Here is a 25,583-nt window from a genome sequence, read left to right as displayed (position 1 = left end):
CAATAATCAACTCTGTGGGAGAGCTACATACACTCTTCCAAAGCTTTCTTCCACCTTTACTTTTCCCCCTCAAAAATTTCATGGAATAAAAGTCACAAAAATTATGCATAGTAATTGAAGTGATCTCCATCTGAACCATCCCTCTTCCCTTCTTGCGCTACATTTTTGCCACGTCTAGCACAAAACTTCAACAGTTTCTATTCACACAGACTTAGGAATTTAAAAATGCAGATGAGCAGGAGGATGGCCAATCTGTGGCAAGCAATTCAAGCACAGAGAGCATGTAACCTTATCTCAGAAAGCTGCAAGAAGCAAACCAGCAGAGAGGTTGCTGTGGCCAATGTTATCTGGTCCTCCCAGCACCTTAACCTGCAGGGCTTAGACCACTACCTCCTGACAGCAAAGTAATTTAAGGGAGCTAATGCCATCTCATCCCTGTGGGATGGCTCCCCAGCTTCCTCTTCCTGCAGCTCTCTGCAGTGAGCGACATGGATCTCCTGGCACTGGCACAGGACGATTTTGACACACAGTTTATATGGTCAGAAAGTTGTACTACCCCAAAAGATGTTCTATTAGAATATTAACATGACATGAAATCTCATACTTGGCACTGCAGAAGTCGGAATCACAAAGTATCGCTTGTAAATTACATCACACGATCGTTACATGCTATTTCACAAAATATGACTTGCAGTTTAATAATAGGTTGGAACGCACTGAAGGACATAAGTATTGAATTCTTGATCTTCATCACCCCAAAGAAGTTGCATGCTTGAAAGCAGTTTTCTTTTTTACAATGTGAGCACAGACAGAAATAGAAAATCGATTATTTTCTACTGCAAGTTTCTCAAACACAATCGGTAAAATCAACTGGTAAGTTAGTAACACCACAAAGGAACAGTTTTGCTTCCCCACTATCTTTACTAAAAACCCTAAGTAAAGAAGTCCTGCAGAAAACAGGAAATCTTCTTTTATAACTTCTCTTAGAATGCCTCAGAACATATTTAATATAGTCTTCTCAGTCCTACAGGAAGCGTTACTGTACCGAAAGTAGAACAACTAGTTCTTCCACAAAGCTCAAAATCAGAAAGTAGCTGAGAAACCAGCACTTTTTTTTTTAATGCATCAAGTTGTGCCTGTAAAGGGGAGCAAAATTCCCCCAGTGACTATAATTATAATAGTATAAACAAGTATTATGTGGATCGCTTATTCGTTGCTTCCTCTCTAAAAATAGTTTTAGCAGTAAAAGGTATCCTTCCTGCATGAAACTAAAGCATTCATAATACAGGTTGTGCTTATTTAACTGCTTTGGTTGATAGAAGAGAAATCATACCCTTGCCCAAAATAGATCATCCTGAATATTTAGAAGCTGACTCCTTTGATATCCCTATTTTGCTAGTCCTTCACGATGAATCTTCAAAGGCAGAATGGACCTAATTTACTAATATAAGTAACGTAGAAATTATAGCAAAGAACATTTTTTCTCCTTCTTAAACGATCTTTTGGTCTCCTTTAGTAAAGAACTTCAGATTTTCATCTTCAGTCTTACAGTAGGGTCAAAGGGGAGAGGGATTTCAGGCTCCATATGAAGTTAACATCGCCCAACTTGTTTGTTAAGTATATTACACTTAATAAAATAAGCATAAAACAAAGCAACTCAAACAAGCTTAACAGTTTGAACTGCTTTAAAATTTAAAACCTACAGTCCAAATAGGGCACCTCCTCATGGAAGCATTAGGTATTCCCATGACCTCCCACTTAAATTCAGTGATTTGCCTTGAAAAATTAGTTTCCTGAATAAAAAACACAAATGATTATCTGAATACCTTCACTTAACTGAAATGTTGCATCAGCAGATTGTAGGAAAAATGCGGTGCCATCGTACAAGAAAGTAACTACATTATTAAATTTGTACCATTCCACTCATGAGAATGATAGAATAGTGAAGGAAAAACTGTAAATAAGAAGGCAGCTCAATAAGATAGACTGTGTATAAAAAAGTACAATATTTTCAAATTTGACTTTAGTCAGGCAGAATTTACTTACATTGTCCATGAAATTTGGCTTAAATCCTCCCTCCTGCTGTCGTCTCAGTTCCTCCTGTTCCCTCTGCCGTAGCATCTCCTCTTCACGCCGTCGATGTTCTTCCTCATGTCTAGAATATTTTTCAAAAACTATGTCAACTTAGACTCATGACCTGTTCACTCAGTCCCAGGAGCTAACATCAAGCACAAACAAAACTAGTCGTTATTTCCTTTTTTATTCAGTGTAAGGAACTAATGTAGTCCGCCTGATAAGCTTATTATTGAAGTATTTTTGTTTAACTGGTATGCAGGTATTCACAATACCAGTATATTCTATACCTGTTCTTCCAGCTACAGCTTACCTGTTCTAACTAGTAAGCAAGTGAAAACACATTTTCCCCCCCAACAAGTCACTACAAATTAAATTATTTCAATAGTGCTGAAAGCCATATTTTTAACTCTGCAAAGTATTTTGTTCTTTTCTCTCATCTACATTTCTGTTATTTAAGTGAATAAGTAGAAATCCAAATACACAGGCTCAATTAATAGATTTTCTTAAATTTTATAATTTTACAAATTTTATAAATTTGCAACGCTACTATTCCACACGAATATGAATGCCCCTAGACCTCAGAAGCGTGTTCTACTACACAGATATGTTTCTTCCATCAGATGTTTAAAGCAAATCATGATACGAAACATCTCCGTGAAGACATTTCTAGGCTAGTTAGAAAGCTTGGATATTTACAACAGAACTAGCAGAGCTGAAATAAAATTAAAGAAGTACTAGAAATAATTGCAATCATTCTTTTATATTAGCATAAATTACCACTTTTCTGTGCTAGAACATTAACAGAAATGTACCACATTATGCTTTTGAAACACTTTTAAACAGTGGAAGTGTTTGTATTTGGTATTAAAAGTTCTACACACTACAGTATCTAAATTCATGCAGGCTGACAACAGCCGTGTCCTTTAAATTACTGCCACAACTTCACACAGTACAAGACAGAATACCTCAATTGTATCTGCTTGCGTTTTTGAAGTTCTTGATTCCGAAGTTCTTCCAAACGCCTCAATTCTTCTTGGCGTCGCATGAGATCTAACAGGATTAAAAATGTAATAAAGATGAAAGCTCTCAATCTACAATACGGAAACTCAAAAAATGCTACTGCCATCAGATTATCATTCTCGTGTTCAATTTTAAAACAAAAGAAATTTCTCAGCGCATTTAACTGGTTCCTTCCCATAAAACTAAGTTTGGCATATGAAAAAACACACCAGATCCAAGTCTCACAGAACCATGGAAAGGTAGACGACTGGGAATGCTTCCAAAGCAGATTATGGAAACAGAAATTTGAAGCCCTCAAACAAAGAGAATAGTCGGAAAAAAAAAAAGATCAGTTAGAAGATGTCCTGGTTTTGTATCTTTGGTAAGGCATCAATTTTCTCAATGCTGTGCACTGCTGAAGTCACACTAGCAAGAAAACAAATACAGTACATACTCTCCACTATCTATTGCAAACAACTGCATGACACATCAAAAAAAAGTGAAATGTATGTCAGGTGCATGGGATCTGAGTCTTTATAGAGATTAATCACGTGACTGTGCTTATACTGACTTACAAATGCCTGATCTTTAACACCACTGGAGAGAATAGCTATATGCTCTTAAAAGCAAGCCCCAGCGAAAGGTAATTGCTTTAGCCTTGTTTGCTTCTGACCAGTCCTGTTACTGATTTCTCCATGGAAATTCATACATTCTTCAGTGAATATTAACTCTACCACTTATTACAAGAAAAGCAGTTTGCTTCTTCTATCTTCATAGAACATTGGCCACATCTTATTTACGGACACCATGAGGAAAATTCCACCCTACCACCTATTACACGCTTTTAACGCTTTAGTTCGAATACTCCACATATTTCTATGTGTTTCTTCACTACATTAATTATCTTTATTAGCTATGCAAATCACTTTCAAACTTGCAGCAGCAGCATATATTACAACTTAATCTTTCACATCACTACATTTTACTAAAATATTATGTATCTGTTTTCTTTTAACAAAGAAGATTACCAGATTTTTACTAAATAATATCCTTATTGACAATAGAAGTCCTTTCTCTCAAGCAGATTTTGCAGGCTTGCTTTTCTCCCATTTCTTCTGCAAAATCAACAGAGAATGAAGATTCACTCATAAGACAAAGCCTGAGGACTGCGTCTTCAACAGCACATGCCACAGCAGACTTGGCCAATGTTATACTCAAGGAGTGCCACTAACTTTTTAAAATAACCTTCAGATTGTTTCAGAATACAACTCAACTTTTTTTTTTTTAGTTAATTTTTAGACTGTTTCAGGATTTAACTCAGATCAAGAATCCACCTGTCCTGCATTCAACGCTGCCTACTGTGGGAAAAGGTATTTCCTTTTAAGTTGTCTTTACTTTCTTTCCTACTTATGTAGCACTCCCCCCCCCCTTTTTTTTTTTTTATAACATTAATATACTGAAACAGGATTTTTTGCCTTCTATCACTAATTGATATGAATTTATTATTTCATTCCCTTTAAATTGTATAGTCCTAGTTTTCCCAATCTCTAAATTTTTTTCAAGGCATAATTATGACTATTGCCCTCACCAAAATTGTTTGTACTTTAAAGCTCAAGCAGAATAATTGGATTCAGTACCGTTTGTCCACAGCAGAATCTTGGCACAAAGCTTTACTAGCCAAATGAAAATGCAGATCTGGATGTTCAGGCTGTGCACAGAGCCGCTCATATTAGAAGATCTGCAATGCCGGTAATTCTGAACCGACATATGCTGGGGACGGGCCCTTTCCCTGAACAGAAATAAACCTGCACTAAAGCAGATAGCTGTGATAGAAGAGCCAGAAAGCACGTCTATTAGCTTCAGTACCTTCTTGTGCTACAAAAAAAAAGAAAAGGAGAAAAGGAGAAAGCAAGGTCTTCAATATTCAACTTCCTGCAGAGCATAGGACTGAAGGTTAAAGCGTACTTTCACCTGAGGAATTAATCCTGCAAGCAAAAATAACAAATCCAAACAGATTAGGTTGGTTTAGCTAATTTTTCAGATTCTAAAAACTGAAAGCAAATGTCTAATTTCCATATAGCCAACAAAGAATGAAGTTTTGTGTTACGTTTAGTCAAGATTTCCATTATTTTGATAAACTACTTAACCACCATTGTCATATTTACAAAAGCCTGAAGCATACCAGCAATATGTAGACCAGAAACATCATGCCAACTTACTTACACATGGAAACACGTACTCTGCTTTACAAACCACTTCTGACTCAGTCTGTCAAAACATGACACTTAAAAGTGAAAAATTACACATATCAGAAGAATGAAGTCTCCCTCTCCAGTGTTAATACCACACCACGAAAACCCAAGTGTTTAAGGCAGTATGTGCTAGTGCAAGTCCTAATAGTTTTGATAAAGCAATTTTTATAAAACTTTTTTCCCTTCATCTGCAGGAGTATATGGACTGTAGTAAGCTCATCCTTCTCATCCTTTTAGCGCCTGACCATTACTATACTGCAGCTTTACATTCCACATTTCAGAATAACTGTTTCAATACACTTTGAAATCAGAACAAAAACATTAATTCTAGCTTTTGATGCCTCAAGTCTCAATGCATCTTTCCTAAAATTAGCTCACTGCTAATAAATATTCTTGGTATGGTCTGAACCACCTACTCCCAGAGACGGTTCAGACCAGCAAGTTTTAGAGGCAGCTTATGTAAAAATACAGGAAAAACTAGCTGATTTTCATATACCCCGAAGCCGGTAAGAGAAAAAGAAACAGAAGTAATATTTCCTAACCTCTAGAGCTTGGCAAGTCATACACCTGCACGTCAATAAGCAGAAATCTAAGTATCTTAGTAGAATTCCAAGTTGTTTAGTATGAAGCAGAATCACTCTGCTAATCAAGGAGGATGGAAAAACACTCTTCCCACTGTAACAAAAAACACATTTCCTCACTGGAATATTAGCATCAAAACCACTCATATTCTAGTAGCTCTTTAGCAGGAGGAGTAATTCTTTTCCTTTTCCATATAAAAGTGGATCTTAATAGCTATTCAAAAAATTAAAACTTTTTTTTTCCTTCATGGTCTCTAAAAGAAACCCTAGTATCCATGAAACAAACCAAACCCTTTTCTCCCGATTTTTACCATTAAGACCTATATTAATAACAAGCCACTGTCTTAGATCTCAGTTTAGAACATGATTCAGGCATGATAATTTAAGAAAGATATCCCTAAACTTGCCCTCAAGTACAGGCAGCAGGTAAATTCTGAAAGTAAGTTATGAGTAACAAGTCTAGAACTGGAATTAGCACTGCCAACTAACAATTAGTGAAGCCACTGATAAACATATCTAAGCTGAATCTCAGCACTGAATCATCTTTACCAGTATCAAATAGTCACACACAAAATTAAAAAAATGTATCTAATTAATGCAGGCTTGGTTAAAAAAAGGATGGGGGGGTACTGTGTATTACGTGCATTGTTGTTATATCACATTAACATTCCTCATCTAGAATATGACAATTTCAGGTGCTACGACAACTATTTGGCATTTCAAAACTGGTTTTGATTTTATTATGCTCTGTATTTCAGTTCAAGTTCTTATATAAACATGCATTCTCATTAAATACTAGCACACTGGTTTAGAAAAAAGAGGCTAGGTGAACTTTTTCCTAATGACAATTTCCATTTGTAGCAGAAATTGAATAGTGGAATACTAAATAAGAAAATGCAATATGCTTCTTTAAACTCTTTTCCAGTTAAGATAATGTTTTAAAGTTGATTTTAAGAGACTATGAATTTATATTCAATGTAACCAGGCAAACAAAGAATGTAGGTGGTTTTAATGCCACCAATCTAGTGAATATCCTTATCCACCTCATGCAGGTATTTTCAATGTCATTCAAGTCAGCAGGAAAAAAATAAGATGAACCATTCTCACAGAGGGATGCTGCACTATCAACAGAAAAACCCTTAAGAGTAAAGCTATAAGTAACGCCAAATAATTGCAACAGAAAGTTTGCATGAGTTACCTGGTTTTAAATTCTGAAATGTTACTGCTTAGAATCTCAAGAACTTCAAATACCTTTAAAGTGACAAAGCCTATTCAGACTTTCAAGCTAGTTATTGAACAGTCATGACTTAAGGTTAAGGATAGGAATCTTTTTAGATTCCATGATCTCCATTTAAAATTTTATTTTTTAACAAGTTAAAATACTTCAGTGTTGCGTTTGTGCAAAGAACCTTGAGAAACTGATTTCAAAATCTAAAGTCTTTGCAAAATCAAAAATCAGGACTCAGAAGTCTTGTAATGGGAGTCACATACAGTGAACTAAAATCAAATGGTGTTCAATAGGCCTCAGCTGGAAAACAACACAAAAAGTAGTAATTGCATGTCTACAGCATTTTGGGAAAAAAGTGTTTTGGGGAGAAGACTAGCAAGCAGAAAGTACCAGGTACTTGCCCTACTACTGCCCTCTCCACCCAAGTACAAGCTCCACCCAACTTCATTCTCAAAGTAGGGCTTGAAAACAACTGCTTGAAAACAACTTCTTTCCTGCAAGACCAGGGAGAGAACATGCCCACACAATTACAGAAGAGGGACACGTGATTTCAGGATTTCAAGAATGATTGCAAGAAAGGTTGCAAGAATGATTGCAAATAACGACAAACGTCACTTATTCAGTTGTTACCTATAGGATCATACACACAGACTTCTCAGTTGGGTTTCAAAAGAAAAAAAATATAAAATTAGCTATTGGAATATTTCAAGTAGTATCAGTCTGATCTGTGTCTGTCACAAGACAGTCCAAATAAATAGGAGGTATCATTTCAATTTTTTCCTGCACAGGGCCCACAAACAGTGCTTAGTCCTCCTCTCTTGCACCATAAGCAACACCAAAACCAGAAAATAATTTTACTGATGAATGTGAAGCTACCACTCATTCTCTTTACACAAACTACTTACATTAGACAAACTTAAGTGAAGACACAGACCTAGGCAATCTCCCTTTTCACAGTTTCTTAATCCATCACTGCCAGTCATCAAGAAGCATGTGTAAGGGGAAAAACTACTTCCTTTTTCTCAGTTCAATGCATTTAATTAAATAGTGTCTAGCAAAAATCTCTGCATTTAACATATAGCTCAGTATGCTACAGAAAGAAAATCTGAGGAAAAAAAACAAATTTAATACTAGTAGATTAACTGGTTTTTACCTTGCCTCATCAGCATTAGCTGATGCTCATGTCTAGCTGCTTCCATTTCTGCCTCTAGTTTCTCTTTGGCTTCTCTAATGTTCCTGTCAACCTGTTCACGCTGTTGCTTTTCCATCTCATCAAGAGCCTTCCAACGTGAAGCATACTCAAACTCAAATGTTCCAGGTTGAGCAAAACGCGGAGGCTGTTCTCTTTCCCTAATAAAAATTTTGCAGTTAAAATGTACAGAAGGACACATTTCGATCAACAGCTGTAACAGCCAAAGAATTTCTGAACAATCACTTCAAGTGTAGACCTGACTTTAAATCAGATTATTATGATGTAAACCAGTTTGACAATGCTTAATTTAGCTGTTAAGGTAATATAAGTAACCTGAGCAGAGAAATTGTCCAAATAAAAATCTGTTCAATTTATCTAATTTTAAGGTAAAAATTCGTATTTATAATGGTAAAAAATATTAAGCCGTGACACTAGATTAACTGTTCAGCTTTCTAAAGCGGTCCATTCGTACAAGCAATTAAGTACATCCAACAGCTTACTGAACAGCTCAGAGTAGCAGTAAAAATCTTTAAATAATGGAGCCAAGGTTTTATCTTACATTCTAGCAGTGAACACTGTAACACTGCTATATTTTTAAGTGTTATTCTGCAGGTTTACCTGCTTAAGAGAGTAAGTGTTTCAGTTTCAAGCAACATGGTTTTTAAATGGTAATAACATCTCAAAATCAACAATTATTCTTTAATGAGATTATGTAACCCTTCTTTCACTTTGTGCTCAAGACTTTCTTTTATGCTCAAAATTTTATCTGAACCATAGAAGCTGCCAAGATTTACATCCCACTGACTTTACAAAGTTAAGGGGCTAATCAGAGGACATAATGTCTGTGGGTGTACAAATCTCTGCAGAATCAGATCACACCCCAAGTCACAGAATCAGAGTGGTTTGGAAGGGATCTTAAAGACCACCTAGTTCCAACCCCTCTGCCATGGGCAGGGATGCCACCCAGGTTGCCCAGGGCCCCATCCAACCTGGCCCTAAACACCTCCAGGGATGGGGCATCCACAGCTTCTCTAGAGAGAGTCCACAAAAGAATATACACTGATTATCAATAATCTCCAATTGGTTTCAGTGGAGACCAGGAAACCATCGACTTTAATAAAACCCCAGAAAGTTAAACTAATGATTCAAGTCTCAGTTTTACTATAATTAAGAGAACTTAGAAAGGTCCTATCCAATCCTAAATGTCACACTGTTTTGTGTCAAAGAACAGTTCAGCTGGAAGAGACCTACAAAGACTGCAGAGTCCAACTGCCCAACAGGCGCACAGTACACGAGGTGACAAACTGCCTGAATGGTAGGGCTCAAAGGGTTGTAGTGAATGGGGCTGTACCTGGCTGGTGTCACTAGTGGTGTTCCCCAGGGCTCAGTTCTAGAGCCAGTTCTGTTCAACATTTTTATCAATGATCTGGATGTAGGAGTGGAATGCATCCTCAGCAAGTTTGCTGCTGACACTAAACAGGGAGGTGCTGCTGACTCTATTTAGGGAATGTAGGACCTTGCAGAGGGATCCTGGCTTGTATCAGGAATAGTGTAGCCAGCAGGACCACGGAGGCGATCGTCCCCCTGTACTCTGCTCTGGTGAGGCCATACCTCGAGTACTGTGTTCAATTTTGGGCCCCTCACTACAAGAAGGACATCGAGGTGCTAGAGCGTGTCCAGAGAAGGGCCTGGAACACAAGTCCTGTGAGGAGCAGCTGAGGGAACTGGGGTTGTTGTGTCTGGAGAAGAGGAGGCTCAGGGGAGTCCTTACTGCTCTCTGCAACTACCTGAAAGGAAGCTGTGGGGAGCTGGGGGTCGGCCTCTTCTCACAGGTAACCACTGATAGGACTAGAGGGAATGGCCTCAAGTTACACCAGGGGAGGTTTTGGTTGAAAATGAGGAGACATTTCTTCTCAGAAAGAGCAGTCAGGCACTGGGACGGGTTGCCCAGGGACGTGGTGGAGTCACCTTCCCTGGGGGCGTTCAAGGGAAGTTTGGACATGGTGCTTAGGGACATGGTTTAGTGGGTGACATTGGTGGTAGGGTGATGGTTGGACCAGATGATCTTGAAGGTCTTTTCCAAGCTCTATGATTTTATGATTCTAGCAATTCTAATTGGAGCATTGAGCAATCAGCAACAGCACGAAGCTCAACAAAGGAAAATGCCGGGTGCTGCACCTGGGACAAAGTAATGACAGAGACAGGCACAGACTGGGAGAAGAGGCTGGAGGGCAGCTCAGCAGAAAGGGACCTGGGGATGCTGATCGACAGCAGGTTCAGCATGAGCTAGCAGTGTGCCCTGGGCAAACCACATTTTGGGGGTGCATTAAACAGAGCATAGCCAGACAGTCAAAAGAGGTGGTTCTCCTGCTATACTGAGCATTGGTGTGGCCCCATGTTGAATACTGTCTGTAATTTTGGGCCCCACAACATTAAAAGGATGTTAAGGTACTTGAAAACATACAGAGGAGGGCAACAAAGCTGGTAAAAGGGCAGGAAGGCATGTCCTGTGAGGGGAGGCTGAGGACGCTTGGGTTGTCCAGTCTGGAGAAGAGAAGCCAAGAGGTGGCCTCACTGCTCCCTGGAGCTCCCTGAGCAGGGAAGTGCAGAGGGATATGCTGGTCTCTGCTCCCTGGGAATCAATGGCAGGACACACAGGAACAGCACGAGGCTGTGTCACAAGAGCTTCAGACTGGGCATTAGGAAAAATTTCTGCACCGTGAGGGTGGTTAGACACTGGAACAGGCTTCACAGAGAGATGGTTAATGCCCCGTGTCTGTCAGTGTTCAAGAGGCATTTGGACAATGCCCTCAATGATCTGCTTTAACTTTTGGTTAGCCCTGAACAGCTCAGGTGGTTGAACGTGATGATCCTTGCAGCTCCCTTCCAACTGAACTATTCTAATTCTGAATACAAAATGACACAGCACCTTTTTGTGGGAAGAAGTTACCTGACCTAATGTCTGGCTTTGCTCCTGGCTGTATAAAATAAGCATACAAAATATTCCTTCCAATTACACAAACTTGAAATAAAAAATAGTGTATATTTACTAAGCTAACAAAGCAACTTTAACTTTATTTTAAAAAATTGATTTAACGCAACTTACTTGTGATATTGTTGTGTTTTTTGCATTAGCTTCTCTGGAAGCCCATCTTCATCATCAAATTGCTCCATTGGTTCTACAACAACAGGTCGAGGTGTTCTGGAAGAGAATTTCAGTTCAATAATTAAAACCGTAAAAGAAACTGTTCAAGATCTTGAAGATGCTCTCTAGAAAAATAGCATGTTATCTTGAAGTCCTAAGTTTTGCAAATCCTTCTTAAATAATAATTTTTAAAATCAAGATTTGTTGGGATTTTATCTTTGAAAGTGATTATTGGTTCTGCACCCAAAACTAGCTACTCTACCTATAAAATACAATTTACATTATGTAGTCCTGTTTGTTGTGAAGTATAGGAATATTTAAAGATTTTTAAAATCTCAAAAACATTTTCATCAGAAAGGCAATGTGGTGACCATGATTATGTTTGGAAAGGACCAAACCCAAATCAGAGCACTCACCCTATTCATACTTCCACAGAATATAAAGACTTAGTTTTGAAAGTTACTCTACAATTAAAAAAGCTTGGTAATTTGGCATTATTTTTCCAATGATGATTAGAAAATGACTTCTGCATAAATTATTTAAAGCTCATTCTTTGAATTCTCAGTATCAGAGCAAGTAATCAAAGGCAAGTGTTAGCTAATGCAAGGATAGCAGAATATAATCTTGAACTGTATTAAAAAAAAAAAAAACAACTCTGTACCAGTTTTTGAAATACCCAAACAAGATCTTAAAATTGTAACAAAAGAGCTACAAAGCTGCTATTTTCAGAATGCCAGCTCTTAACGTTTTGTTCCACACTTTCATGTATGGATCTTTTCATGGAGAAAAAAAATGTATTTTAACAACATGGACAGCTGGAAAAGAAACCTTTGGGTATTGAGGCAAATAAAAAAAGTCTAATCACAGAGCACAACTTAGTAACTATTTTTCCTAAAATTATCTACATGACAATCGCTGGCTGTTCTGGTATTTAAATGCAAATGATCTGTGGGGGTAACAAGCTGATGATTTAAAAGAACAATTTTAAATCTCCACATTCATGTTTCAAATGCCTCGTTTTGATGCATTTGGCCCATGATTTGAAAAAAAAATTCTAATCAGGCAAAGGAATCTCACCTAAAACATGAAATTTCTGATTCTGAAGCAAAACATTAAAAAAATTGCATGGCAGCAGATTCACACTAATTATGATTGCAACTGTGCATTAAGGAACATGTCAGCCACTTAAGCAAGACAAAGATCAAGTACTTTTTACTCACTCAGGCCATGGTTAGATGATCACGTCCATCAAACAAAACTATCCAGCAGCTACTAAAACAAGACTACCCTCCCTTGTATCCTAGCTTCTTTTCCCTGCCACATCTCTCACACCCAGAATAGTACTCATGTAACTCTATAGCATTCACTGAACTAGATTAGTTGCCTGGTTTGGCTCACCATGCTTCCACCCAAATACTAATGCCAAGAAAATCCAGACAAGAACAAGAAGGAATCAATTGCTGGTGCCTATTGATAACAGAGACTTCCTGAGACTGAATTTACTATGCATCTACTTGGTCAGATAATCAGGATTCAGTTAAGGGACAAGATTTATGAGATTATCACCAGAAAGAGGAGTTTCAAACTTTTTTCCCCACCTGCAATCTCTTCACTTTTTGAAACGGTCAAAAATGAACTTAACAAAAACAACTGAATATTTTATGTTGTTTCAGCAAGCACAAATGGTTTATGTAAGCATCAAAAACAGTTCTCAAGTAGTTAAGAGATCAACAGCACAGTCAGGGCAGGAAGAGAAACAGAACTACATGTTCCCTGATTTGATGACAAGCTTCAATGCTGTGGAATCACAGCCTTACTTTCCCAACCAAAGGGGGGGGGGGGGGGGAGAAATGCATTCCTAAATATCTATCATTTCACACTGTCTCTAAGAAAACATTTGAAAATGTCACAAGTTAACGTGTGAAAGTACAGCCGTTAACAACTCTCCTCATCAAGTACAGAAATAAGAGATGTTAGAGAGAAGTGATGCAATCTGCAAGCTTGCTTGCTTGCTCTTCAAAGACTTCCAGAAACTGCCATCAACTTGTTCAAAAATTATTAAAAAAGAATTACTTATGGCTTAACAAGCCACAAATAAAAGTTGTTGATGGAAATAAACACAAAAACATTTTCCTGAGTTTACAGAAATATCAGTAACGTAGTGTATTAATTTGCCAAGAAACAAAAGAATATTTTGTCATATTGTTACTGGGATCAGAAAGAGTTCAATCAATGAAAATAAAGCCTTATTAGCAAAAGCCTTACTAAACAAGGAAGGAAAAACAAAACATTGCTATTGGACTCCAATATGGTAACTAAAAGACTTGTAAGTAGTCAGCAGAAAAATGTGGATCTCCACACTAAAAAAAAAAAGCCAGTGTATTTTCGAGTATTCATGTAAATCACTTGAATTTCTCACCTCATGACTTTCATCAATTGAAATAAGAACTATGGAATGCCCATGAATGTTTTTTTTTTTTCACATTAGAAATACATACTCAACACAAATTCAAACAAAAACCTGTGAACTTACGTTGTTAGCAAGAATGCCCATCACTGCATCTTTCTAGAGCTTTCCGTGCTGGAGGTTTTGCTGCAAACTCTACGAAACCTTTTCCTGTAGCTCTGCCACGATCATCTACTACAACAACAGCTCTTTCCACTGGCCCAAATTGAGAGAAAGCTTGTTCCAGCAGCTCATTAGAAACCACAGGTGAAAGATTCTTGACTGTTAGGGCAGCTCCATGTGTAGCAAATCGAATGCGAAGTGGTCTGCTCTTCAAAATTGTACCGTCAAGTTCTGCCTTTGCTATTTCAGCCAGTGTCCTAGATTCCTTTTTCAAGATATAAAATATTTTATATATTTTATTTGCAAAGACAACAGACAGTGCTTCTGCATTGTTTATTTTTCCCCCAGAAAAGTAGCAATTTTTCTTCCCTTAATTTGGGCACATTTGCATTAGGGTCATTCAGCGTTCTTTTTCACCCAAAAGTTCCTAACCACGGAATGAAAGAACATGCATTTTTCATTCCCTTTGGTTTATTCTGAAACATGACTTGGATGTAAATTTTTGTTGCACATTAGAGGACTTACATGCTGCTTTGGTGAAGGCTTTCAGTAGAATTGAAAACTTTACAGTTTTTCCACATATACCTACTGAAGTATTTATATTCATATATTAGTTAACAATATTTTCAGAAATTATACTAAAGAATCTAAAATGTTTTATTTTCTTTTATAATAAATGAAAATATTACTTGAATGAAAATATCACACATGCTCATTACTCTTTTTGGATGAACTCCAAATGGATTCAAAGTTCATCAAGAAATGAAATTACCTTCTTTGCTCATGTATTCATTTCTCTCATATTTATGGCCTTTCTGCACCAATATCCACAAGAAAAATCTGTCTCAATAGCTGCTTTTTTCTCATTTCAGAAATTCTTACCAAATGTTATACCTGCAAACCCTTGTATTTAAAGAACTCTTTAGATCACAGGCATTTTTCTAGTTCAATCAACTACATAAAACGTTAGAAAATAGTATATTCCCTAAATATAGCAGAAAAGGGACATTCAGATAAATACTATATCTAATCTACCTTACATACAAAATTGAGTAATATATGCAAATCTATCACACTTCCTCCAGAAAAATATTTCAGGTTGGGAGATTTTGTCTTGGTCAAAAGCGTATAGCAGAACGCTACTTATCTTTGCACTTCTCTTTGACAACCAAAAAGATACAAAATCCTAACCAGTAAAATATACAGAAAAATCATAACCGGGTTCACCCAAAACACTTTAAGTGTTTAAAAACTTTATAGTTCTTTTCTCAGAACTAGGTGAAACAGAGCCTTCTAAACATGGCAGTCATTAAAACTAATGCTACACATTAAATTGAAAATTTTAAATGCAGGACCACAAGCTTTTAGGATGATGCTTTTTCTGCACGCTTGAGATAATACTGATTGAATTGTATGAACCCTAAAATCTAGTCTTATCTGGACACAATTTAGACAAACAACGTTCCCAATTCTTTGCAATTTTGAAATTATGTGTTCTTAGCGTTCAAGATATGCGAGCAGAAGTATTTCAAAACAAACCAGTCCAGTCTTTAAAATTAACTGTGTTTTCATAGGCCAAACCTATACTCATAGGGAGCTGCACAGATTGAAATTTGGTTCGACACAAAGAGGTAACACTTCCAGTCCTGAAATATGCTAAATGCTCCCAATTAAATAAATAAAATCTCTACAAATATTACATGAATAATGTAGATCTCACAACCATATCTTCCTGTCACTGAAGAGTTACAGGCTGCGGGAGCACCCATAGCAGCACATAAACTGTAAATTGGTGGAAAAACCCTGAGAGCAGCCCCAAAAGCAGCGGGGGCTCCCAGCGGTGCCCCGGAAACCCGAAGGCAAGGGGCAGGGGAGGCTGCTCACAACGCAGGCCTCTGGCTTGGATGGATTGAGGCAAAGAGGGAACGGGAGCAGAAATCCAAGGAAGCTGAGGGAACAGCAGGAGCAGCAAAGGAAAAAACACAGCGGGGGGCAGCTGCTGCCTTCTTCCAGCGGCGAGGGGAGAACGGGGAGCAGGGGACTGGGGTGTCTCGGCTGCAAAGGCTGGGTCAGGAAGCAACCCGCAGGGGCTCACGCCAACCCTCACCAGGCGGATGAAGCCGAAGCCGCGGTCCCGGTTGATGAAGACCTCGCTGGGCTCCCCGTAGCGCTCGAAGAGCCGCTTGAAATCCTCCTCGGTGATATCGGTCGGCAGGTTGCCCACGAAGAGCCGGCAGCGCTGCGTGTAGCTCTTCTCGCCCGGCTTGAGGAAGCTCTTGATGTCGATGGTGAAGCCGACCTCCTGCTCTTCGTCTCCAGCCTCTTTACCCGGCACCAGCGCCATGGCGGCCGCCGCCGCCGCCTCACTCTCCGCTTCCAGGCCTCGCAAGCCCTTCAGACCGCCGCTGCCGCCCCCCACCATGCCCAGCGGCGCCGCCGGCGAGCTGTTCTCGATCCTCACTTGCTTTAAGTTGCGATTCGCGGCCATCTTCGGGGCCTCGCTCCCTTGTCGCCGGTTAATTCTCGGGGGACGCAGAGCCGCCCGCCGCTGCCTCCCACCCACAGCCGATTCAAAATGGCGCCGCGGCCGCCCTCGGCGAGTTGCAGCGTCCCTGAGAGGAGCCCCGCCCCCCGTCGCTGCGCGCCCGGCGGGGACCGCGCATGCGCTGTGGGGCGCGGCGGGGAGGGGGGGGCGACTGTAATGGCCACCGCGGCGGGGCGGGAGGGGGAGGGCGCAGGGGGCACAGGGGAGGGTTTGTGTTGTAAAGGTGGTGGTGGCTTGCCTCTCAGAGGTATGAAGCCACACGTTGTGTTGCTGGGGCACTCCTTGTAGTTAGGGCTGCAGCACAGGGCTATGTCCCCGTCGCCCCCCCCCCCCCCGCTTGTTTCTCAGATGCTTGTGTGTCTGGTTTGCTAGTTGTTTACTTTGATCTGTGTGCTTCAACCAGGAATTCAACTGCTGCATGGTATCACAGAGAGGCACGAACCCGACTCTGAGGGATTTCCATGTTAGATGGGGAATATTCTATCTGTTTTTCCATTTGAGGTACCTTTAAGCATGTACCAGAAATCTGGGAAAAAAAAAAAAAAAAAAAGACAAAACAAAACATGAGTTTCCAAACAGCAGAAATCACTTTCTCAGCCCACCTGTTTCTGGAGCAGAATCTTGGGTACAGAGCACTGAAGTGAACCCAGATTTAAAGCTCTGAAAATCAGAAACTACAGAGTGGAGGAGGGTATCTACTCCCAGCAAAGTCAGGAAGTTGAGCAGTGTAGGAACACGAGGGAAGAGTATCAATATGGGATCTAAAGAGGTATGGTTTGTAGTATATTTAACATTCAATAAAAATGCTGAGTCGAAATAAGGAACTACTCATAGCAAAACAAAATATATTTTAAAAACTGGTAAGTGTGTAAAGGGAGTGGAACATATGTTAGAAATGATGTGACAACGCATTGTAGAAAGTGAAAGCTCAGTAGATAGGAAAAAGGAGATAATGTGGTAGTTACTTGCTATTGCCAACACTGTATAATAAAATTGCCATGATTTTCAGACAGAGTTTTATCAATCACTTCAGTAATACAGGCTTCAACCATTTAAATACACAACTATGATTTCACTATAAAAAAATCAATAGGAGGAACAAGGCATGTTTATAAGTTCCATGCTATTCTTACCTTTCCCTAGCTACATCAATAGTAGCTCTCAATACTAAATCATAGTCCACTGAAATAGCTCAATAACATTCCAAGTTCCAGAAACAAGAAAATGATAAATATGTCTTCAATATATGCATGGATTTAATATGCTCAGGCATCCATCGCCTGCTTTTGTTAGTCACAGTACAACTATAACACATATATTTGTGTTGGTTTTAGACTTTGTTGATGAGGAGCTATTTGCACATGCCCTACAGTCAAATGCTTTAGTATAGTGTACAAAAAGAAGATGATTTCTGCTATGTTTAGTCATCTCTTTACTTTCTGTTACACTGTATCATTTAACAATTTGCTCATTCATCAGGACAACCCTGAATAGTTCGTCCCTTACCTAATGGTCTAGAGTCTTTGTGGCAAGATTAATGCTACACCTTGGCACTGACACTAGTTAATCAAAAACGTTTTGAAAGTGACAAAATGGATCCTTAGAAGTTCTTGTTCCAATGTTTTCCTTCTGTTACAAACATTTGTTAACATTTTAATGACTTACTAGCTGCAGCTTGTAAAATGTGAGTTCTGCCAAACTCTTCCAGCCACTCTCTGTAAATTTGGTATTATTATATTTAATACGTTGAATACGGATGAAGGTCTACATGAATACTACATGAAGGTCATTTCAGAGGAATGGAGGAGTAATAGTTATGATTACATGGTAGTTTGTTTTCCCTCTGTAAGTCTTCAGAATTTTTTTGTAAGCCTAAGTTTATTCAACTTGACATTCAAAAGGACAGAACAGACCTGATTTTGTACTAACAAAGTTGTTTTTGGCATGGAATTTATTTAAGACCATAAAAAGTTTACAACTTCTTGTATTAGTAATATACTGCCCTTACATCTACTAGGCTCCCTTTTCTGAAGCTTTGGATTATGATTTTGTGAATGGTTCTGTATTTAATTTTTTAACAGAAATACAATAGTCTGCATATAGCACTACTGTTTGTAGTACAATTGCTATTCCCTTGATGACAAGAACATTTCAATAGCAGAAAACAGAAGTAGAATTGTGAAAATCACCAGTACTTTTCATTTTATCTCTTTGGTGTATGCTAAAGTTTTAACACTAACAAGAGACTTGAATGTTTTTCCAAGATACACACCATCCAGCCTTGTGCCATATGAGACTCAGTCAGAAGCAACTGTTCTAGCTTTTCATTTCCTATATCCCGGCATTTGTTCCCTACCAAATGTGAGGGTCCTGATGAAACTCAGAGGCATACAACTTGACCTGCAAATAAAAAACCCAAACTACATGTACTTAACCCTGAAACAGTTTCAAAGTGATTGCTGTGATAACAACACCTCAGTGGTGACAACTGCATTAATGGTAAAGTCAGCTTCTCAACAGAGGCAATTGCCCTGGATCAGGTGATTAGTAGTAGCTTACTACTCAACACATTTCTGGACTCACAGGTTTATTTATTTATACTTCCTAGAATCATAGAATCACAGAATATCCTGAGTTGGAATGGACTCACTAGGATCAGTGAGTCCAACTCCGGGCTCCAGGCAGGAGCGCCCAAAACCCAGATTATTTTGTCTGAGAGCATTGTCTAAATGCTTCTTGATCTCCAGCAGGCTCAGTGCCGTGTTCACTGCTCTGGGGAGCCTGTCCCAGTGCCCGACCACCCTCTGGGTGCAGAACCTTTCCCTAACACCCAGCCTGACCCTCCTCTGTCCCAGCTCCATGCCGTTCCCTCGGGTCCTGTCGCTGTCCCCAGAGAGCAGAGCTCAGCGCCTGCCCCTCCACTCCCCTTGTGAAGGAGCTGCAGGCCACCATGAGGCCTCCCCTCAGCCTGCTCTACTTTGAACAAACCAAGGGACTGCAGCTGCTCCTCATACATCTTGCCTTCTAGACCCTTCACCATCTTTGTTGCCCTCCTTTGGACACACTCATTATTTTTATATCCTTTGTATATAGTGGAGCCCAAAACTGCATACCCTACTTGAGGTGAGGCTGCAACAATGCTAAGTATAGTGGGACAAACACTTATTTTAACTGGTCAGCTGTGCTGTGCTTAGTGCAGTCCAGCAATATGGTTAGCCCTTTGCTGACTCACACTGAGCTTGCCATCAAGCAAACACCCATGTCCTCCCTGGAAGGGCTGCACTCCAGCCACTTGTCCTGCAGTATACATGTACATCCAGGATTACACTATCCCAAGTGTGGAATCCAAAGTTTGTTCTTGTTAAATTTCATATGGTCGGTGATTTTCCAGTACTCTAATCTATAAAAATCTGTAACATGTCTCTGACCTCCAGGGAATCAATGGCTCCTCCTAATTTAGTAACATCCACAAATTTACTTGGTGTGCACTCAACTTGTGTCAAGGTCACTGATAAAAACATTGACGAGAACTGGCCCTGTCTTGGCCTCCAGACCCTTCACCATTTTGTAGCCCTCCTTTGGATGCTCTCTAATAGTTTTATGTCCTTCTTATACTGTGGTGCCCAGAACTGCCTGCAGTACTCAAGGTGAGGCCACACCAGCACGGAGCAGAGCGGGACAATCCCTTCCCTCGACCGGCTGGCCGTGCTGTGCTTGATGCGCTCCACATTGGCCATCCTGGCTGCCAGGACACACTGCTGACTCAGATTCAACTTGCCATCAACCAGAACCCCCAAATCCCTAGTCGTGGGGCTGCTCTCCAGCCTCTCGTCCTTCAGTCTGTACATATAGACAGGGTTGCTCGGTTCCAGGTGCAGAATCGGGCTCTTGCTCCTGTTAAACTTCATATTGTTGGTGACTGCCCAGCCCTCTAATTTGTCGAGATCTCTCTGCAAGGCCTCTCTACCTCTGAGGGAGTCAACAGCTCCTCTCAATTTAGTGTCATCCACAAACTTACTTAGTGTACCTTCAAGTCCTGCATCCAAGTCATTTGATCTCATCAATGTATATAAACATCTGAAGGGAGGGTGTCAAGAGAATGGAGCCGGTCTCTTTTCAGTTGTGCCCAGCAATGGGACGAGAGGCAACGGGCACAAACTGAAGCACAGGAAGTTCCATCTGAATATGACAGGGCATTTCTTTACACTGAGGTTGACAGAGCACTGGAACGGGTTGCCCAGAGAGGCTGTAGAGTCTCCTTCTCTGGAGAGATTCAAAACTTGCCTTAATGCCACCCTGTGCAATGTGCTTTAGGTGATCCTGCTTGGCAAGGAAGTTGGACTAGATGATCTTCAGAGGTCTTTTCCAACCTCAGCCATTCTATGATTCTGTGATTTATGAAACCATTAAAGAGAACTGGGCCTAAAATGGAGCCCTGCAGTACCCCACTGGCTGCCAGCCTGATGTAACCCAATTTACTATAACCCTTTGAGCCTGACCCTGAGCCAATCGTTCACCCATCACATTAAGTACTTGTCTAGCTCTATGATGGACATTTTGTCCTGAAGGGTACTGTGAGAAACAGTATTGAAAGCTTTGCTGAAATCCAAAAAGTTTACATCAACTGTCTTCTCTTGGTCAACCAGTTGGATAACCTTTTCATAAAAGGAAATTGATTTTGTTAAACAGGACTTTCCCCTCATGAACACATGTTGACTTTGACTGATGACTGCGTTGTCTTTCAGGTGCTTTCCAATAACACCCAGAATAATTTTCTCCATAATTTTACCAGGCACTGAAGAGAGACTGACAGACCTGTAATTTACCAGGGTCTTCTTTCTTGCCCTTCCTGAAAAGTGGAATGACGTTTGCCAGTTTCTGGTCAGCTGAGATCTCTCCAGATTCCCAAGACTATTGAAAAATAATTGGGTGAGGTTTCATGATGATGACATCAGCCAGCTCTCTGAGTACCCTGGGATGAATCCCATTGGGCCCATAGACTTATATGCATGCACCTGGAACAGCAAATCCTGCACAAGTTCAGGGTTGGCTAGGAGTTTTTTGTTATCGCAGTCATAGTCCTCCAACATAACTGGTGTTGAAGACAGGCGAAGAAGGCATTAAATATCTCTGCTTTGTCTAGTCCCTATTTCTGCAATGAGTCACAGTTAAGATCTGTACTTGTAACTCAATCTGCAGTGGAAGATCATAACAGAATATACCAGGGAGCACTCAAACTGAGAGGTTAAGTAGGGCATGGAGGGGACCGACCCATTTGGGAGCACATGACTGGAAGAGAGAAACAAGGGGAAGCATGAAATTCTGCAATGACAAAGTGGGAATGCTATAGTCAGTGGCTGATGGCCTGAAGTTGGGATCCGAGTCGGAAGGGCAGGGCCAGGAAACGGAGGCACACCTCTTTCAGGTGTGCAAGACCTGCCACAGGTGGGAGCTGCTGCTGCCACTGTTCATCTCTTGCAATTAAAGACCGTGTTTGCCTGAAATATTACTCATGGCAATATCTGGACAATTAAGCTTAGTGTAGGTTTTGGTCTACACTATTCAGTTATTCTTACAAAGTTAAATTATGAATATTAAAAACAGTAGCTGTCATAGCTGTGCCAGCAAGCCTTAGGGTATAAACACGATTGTGTGGAGAAAGAAGTGTTTAATACTATCCGACTAAATGATGTACGCGTACTTTGTAATTAGCTGATGAGTACTCGACTAGTACTCGGGCTTTAAGAGTTGTTACAAGATAATGACATTGCAGTGCCATCTGGTGACAAATACCGGTATTATCAGTAGAACTTCAATAGAGTAAATCAAGTGAAAATAAAGACAGAAAACCTACCATAAAATTATCTCGCTGGTCCCAGATGGACAGGATGAATTGGATTTTCTATTTTTAAACCTGGTGGGCAGGTCTCCTTTCTCTGTTTTCAATATTAGCATAATTCAACAAGACAAATTTATTGTGTTTACATGGAGAGAAGAATGTATGAATATCATTTGTAAAATAATCTGTAAAATATAACCTAATACAGTTACTAGACACCTCTATACATGCAGTATTAATATATATTTTTTTTAAATGAAAGAAAAGGCAGTATTTCAGAATTATCTGAGACGTCAGTATTATTCTTTAAAACAACGCTGGTCTCAGGGAAACAAGGACTGAAAATATATGTAAACACATTTGTCTATGAAAACAAACATGTCAGACTGACATTTAAGCTTAACAAAATGTACGTAACTTTTTCAAAGCTACTTTCCTCACTCATATAATCAATGCATACAATGCAATTCTTTTGGAATGTTTTTCAGTATGGAGTCTTCACCTATTCTCTAGAAGAGTGACAGTTAACTACTAAGGAAAGTGGGAAGGTAAAGCCTTAAGGAGGCATCCCCCAAATACATTCAACCCTAAATTTATCCCTCAGCAATCATTCAGCGTGCTGTCAGCACATCATAGGGTAAAGGCTCCTGAGAGTCCCTGGAATTATGTTTGGAAGTAGGAGTGGTTTGTGGGGAACAAAGTGACTGGTAGAGACCTATACTGGCTGCAAAAACTGAAAGAAAACAGTGCCACACCCGCGTTTCATTCAGGCCATTTTCTTCAGACCAGTTTAACACAAACTCAGGCAGCTGCAATTTACCATGAAGCTGAGCAATTAGCCCAACCAAAACAGCCTGCAGGCCCCGGAGGCCTTCCTCTTTGCACTTCCCACTGTGCATATTTACCTTTCTCTGGCCCCGAAGCCCATCTCTCCCTCTTCAGTCCTCCCGAGTCACATTACACACGGGCAAACTTTAACCAGGCGCTGACTCTTTAACCCTGATAGGAGCTGCTCCAAATCCCAGACCTGCCTGCTATTCTTCATTCCATAATATGAACACTATGAAAATGATCCACCATCAGTCCGTCTGTGATTATGGCCTCTACAGAACAGCTACCATCCAAATAATCACATGCTATGGTGATGGAAACATACAACAGTGAATTTTGCAGTGGAATCACTCAAAATTGAGTCGTGTTATTGGTACAGCACTAGGTCCTTAAAAACAGTAACCCCCTCACCCATCAGTTGTTTTCTTCCTCAATACTTGTGACACATTCATGATGCCAGAAAAATTTGTTGGGATTACATCAGTAAGGGAGGAGCACTGGGCTGAAGCTGAGGGAGGAGTATGCTGCCAACCATTGAGGATAAGCCCTCTAAGTGTAGGACAGACCCTGATCACAGCATCACAGAGCGGTTGAGGTTGGCAGGGACCTCTGGAGGCCATCTGGTCCAAGCTCCGCTCAAGCAGGGACACCCAGAGCAGGCTGCCCAGGACCACGTCCAGGTGGCTTTTGGAGATCTCCAAGGAGGAGACCCCACAGCCTCTCTGGGCAGCCTGTGCCAGGGCTCACTCACCCACATAGCACCTCTCCTTTGCTCCATGATGCATTTAGGTGCCAGTGGTAGGGAAGTGCTAAGCCACTCCATCTGGAGCATGGGTTCACAGAGTAGGAGAGGGCTGTGGCATCACACTGAGAGGTTGTGAAAAAACGCCTTTGACAAAAGACAACTGTGAGAGTATCACAGTAAATGTGTGAAACTTAGCATAGCTGGAAGCAGGGGAAAGGCTGGAGATGCTGTTAATAGCTAATGCTCAAATGCTAGATAAGCAGGAGACAGGGCTGGCAATGAGATTGTTGATGTTGAGGTGATGTAGTTCCAAGCACAGGCTATCTCAGTTTCTTACTGTAGAGACTTTTCTGGGGATTGTGTACAATTCTTTTCAGTGCCTTCTGTATTGTCCTAATGATTTTGAATAAGATTTCACTGCATTAGCAGGCAACAAAGAAACTGGGCTTTGAATGAGCTATGAACTGTTTCCTTTATTAAAGGGACGGGTTCATAGTCTGCACATATAGTGATCTAGTAACAGTGCTCACACTATGCTTAAGATACATTTCCACAAACAGCCAAGCTGATCTAATAGTTCATTGTCACAGGAGTAAACAAAGCAAAGGGGGAGTAAACACTCCCTTCCTTCCTCTACTGCTTCTCTCTTCCCTGCCTTCCTCTCACCCTTGGCCATATGGTGCTCATGCTGCTCTCATGTCCAGCAGATTCTTCCATGATCCATTCAGCTCACTGACCAACAGAAAACCGTACACAGTTTTCTGCTGAATTAATTTATGCTGGGTTAGTGAAATGGATCAATTCAAAGAGTAAGTAATGGGCATCTACTGAAACATGGGAGGTTCCCTCTGAGCACCAGGCAGCACTTCTGTGCTGGGCGGGTGACGGAGCCCTGGCACAGGCTGCCCAGGCTGTGGGGTCTCCTCCTTGGGGATCTCCAAAAGCCGCCTGGACGTGGTCCTGGGCAGCCTGCTCTGGGTGTCCCTGCTTGGGCAGGGGTGGAACCAGATGGACCCAGAGGTGCCTTCCCACCTCAAACACTCTGTGATTCTGTGAGAACAATTTGGCTTTTAAAGGTTTCCATTCAACTGAGGGAACATTCATATGATTTCCAATGCAATGTAGTAGATGGCATGTGGTACGTTGTCTTTCACTCCAAATCACCTCTGTCACAATCTGTGGGAAAATACCTATCTTGCCTTTGATTATTTGCATGTTCTCTAATCTCTGATTAAAACAATCTCATGTGTAATTTTTCTTACATAATTCATCCTTCTACAGTAATTTCTTCTCATTTCCTAATTGGGACGTAAGAATATTTCTCTGTGAATTGACCAACTCTTCCACAATTCCACTGAAAATATTCTATAATCTGAACTATTTGAGAATCTTCGCAATAGGTGGTGACTGTAATCTGGAAAGGTATGAGACATTTATCTGTGTTTTTTATTTGTCCTTTTCAAGTCTAGGATTGGGTTTTATGTTTAGCTAGGAAAGGAATTTAATTCAATTAGGAATGTATAAATTCAGTTTTCAGTAGTTTATCTAATATTTTTATCTAAACCTCTTTGATTTCACTCA

The 25,583-nt window shown here is 40.3% G+C and overlaps 1 protein-coding gene across 1 annotated transcript in view; it reads right to left on the bottom strand.

Annotated features, from left to right (window-relative positions):
* Positions 1 to 16,655, bottom strand: part of PSPC1 (paraspeckle component 1) — a 40,921-nt gene extending 24,266 nt beyond the window's left edge. Inside the window, 7 exon segments of the mRNA XM_035542773.2 lie at positions 2,047 to 2,155; positions 3,042 to 3,126; positions 8,290 to 8,486; positions 11,435 to 11,530; positions 14,007 to 14,022; positions 14,025 to 14,307; positions 16,150 to 16,655. Of these exon segments, the coding sequence (XP_035398666.1) occupies positions 2,047 to 2,155; positions 3,042 to 3,126; positions 8,290 to 8,486; positions 11,435 to 11,530; positions 14,007 to 14,022; positions 14,025 to 14,307; positions 16,150 to 16,530 (1,167 nt within the window). The 5' untranslated portion in view covers positions 16,531 to 16,655.
* Between the last annotated feature and the right edge of the window lie 8,928 nt (positions 16,656 to 25,583).

The sequence above is a fragment of the Cygnus atratus genome, chromosome 1 (assembly GCF_013377495.2).
Source record: "Cygnus atratus isolate AKBS03 ecotype Queensland, Australia chromosome 1, CAtr_DNAZoo_HiC_assembly, whole genome shotgun sequence".
Lineage (NCBI taxonomy): Eukaryota > Metazoa > Chordata > Aves > Anseriformes > Anatidae > Cygnus > Cygnus atratus.
Note: the sequence above shows the minus strand (reverse complement) of the source record. Positions and strands in the feature narration are given on the sequence as shown.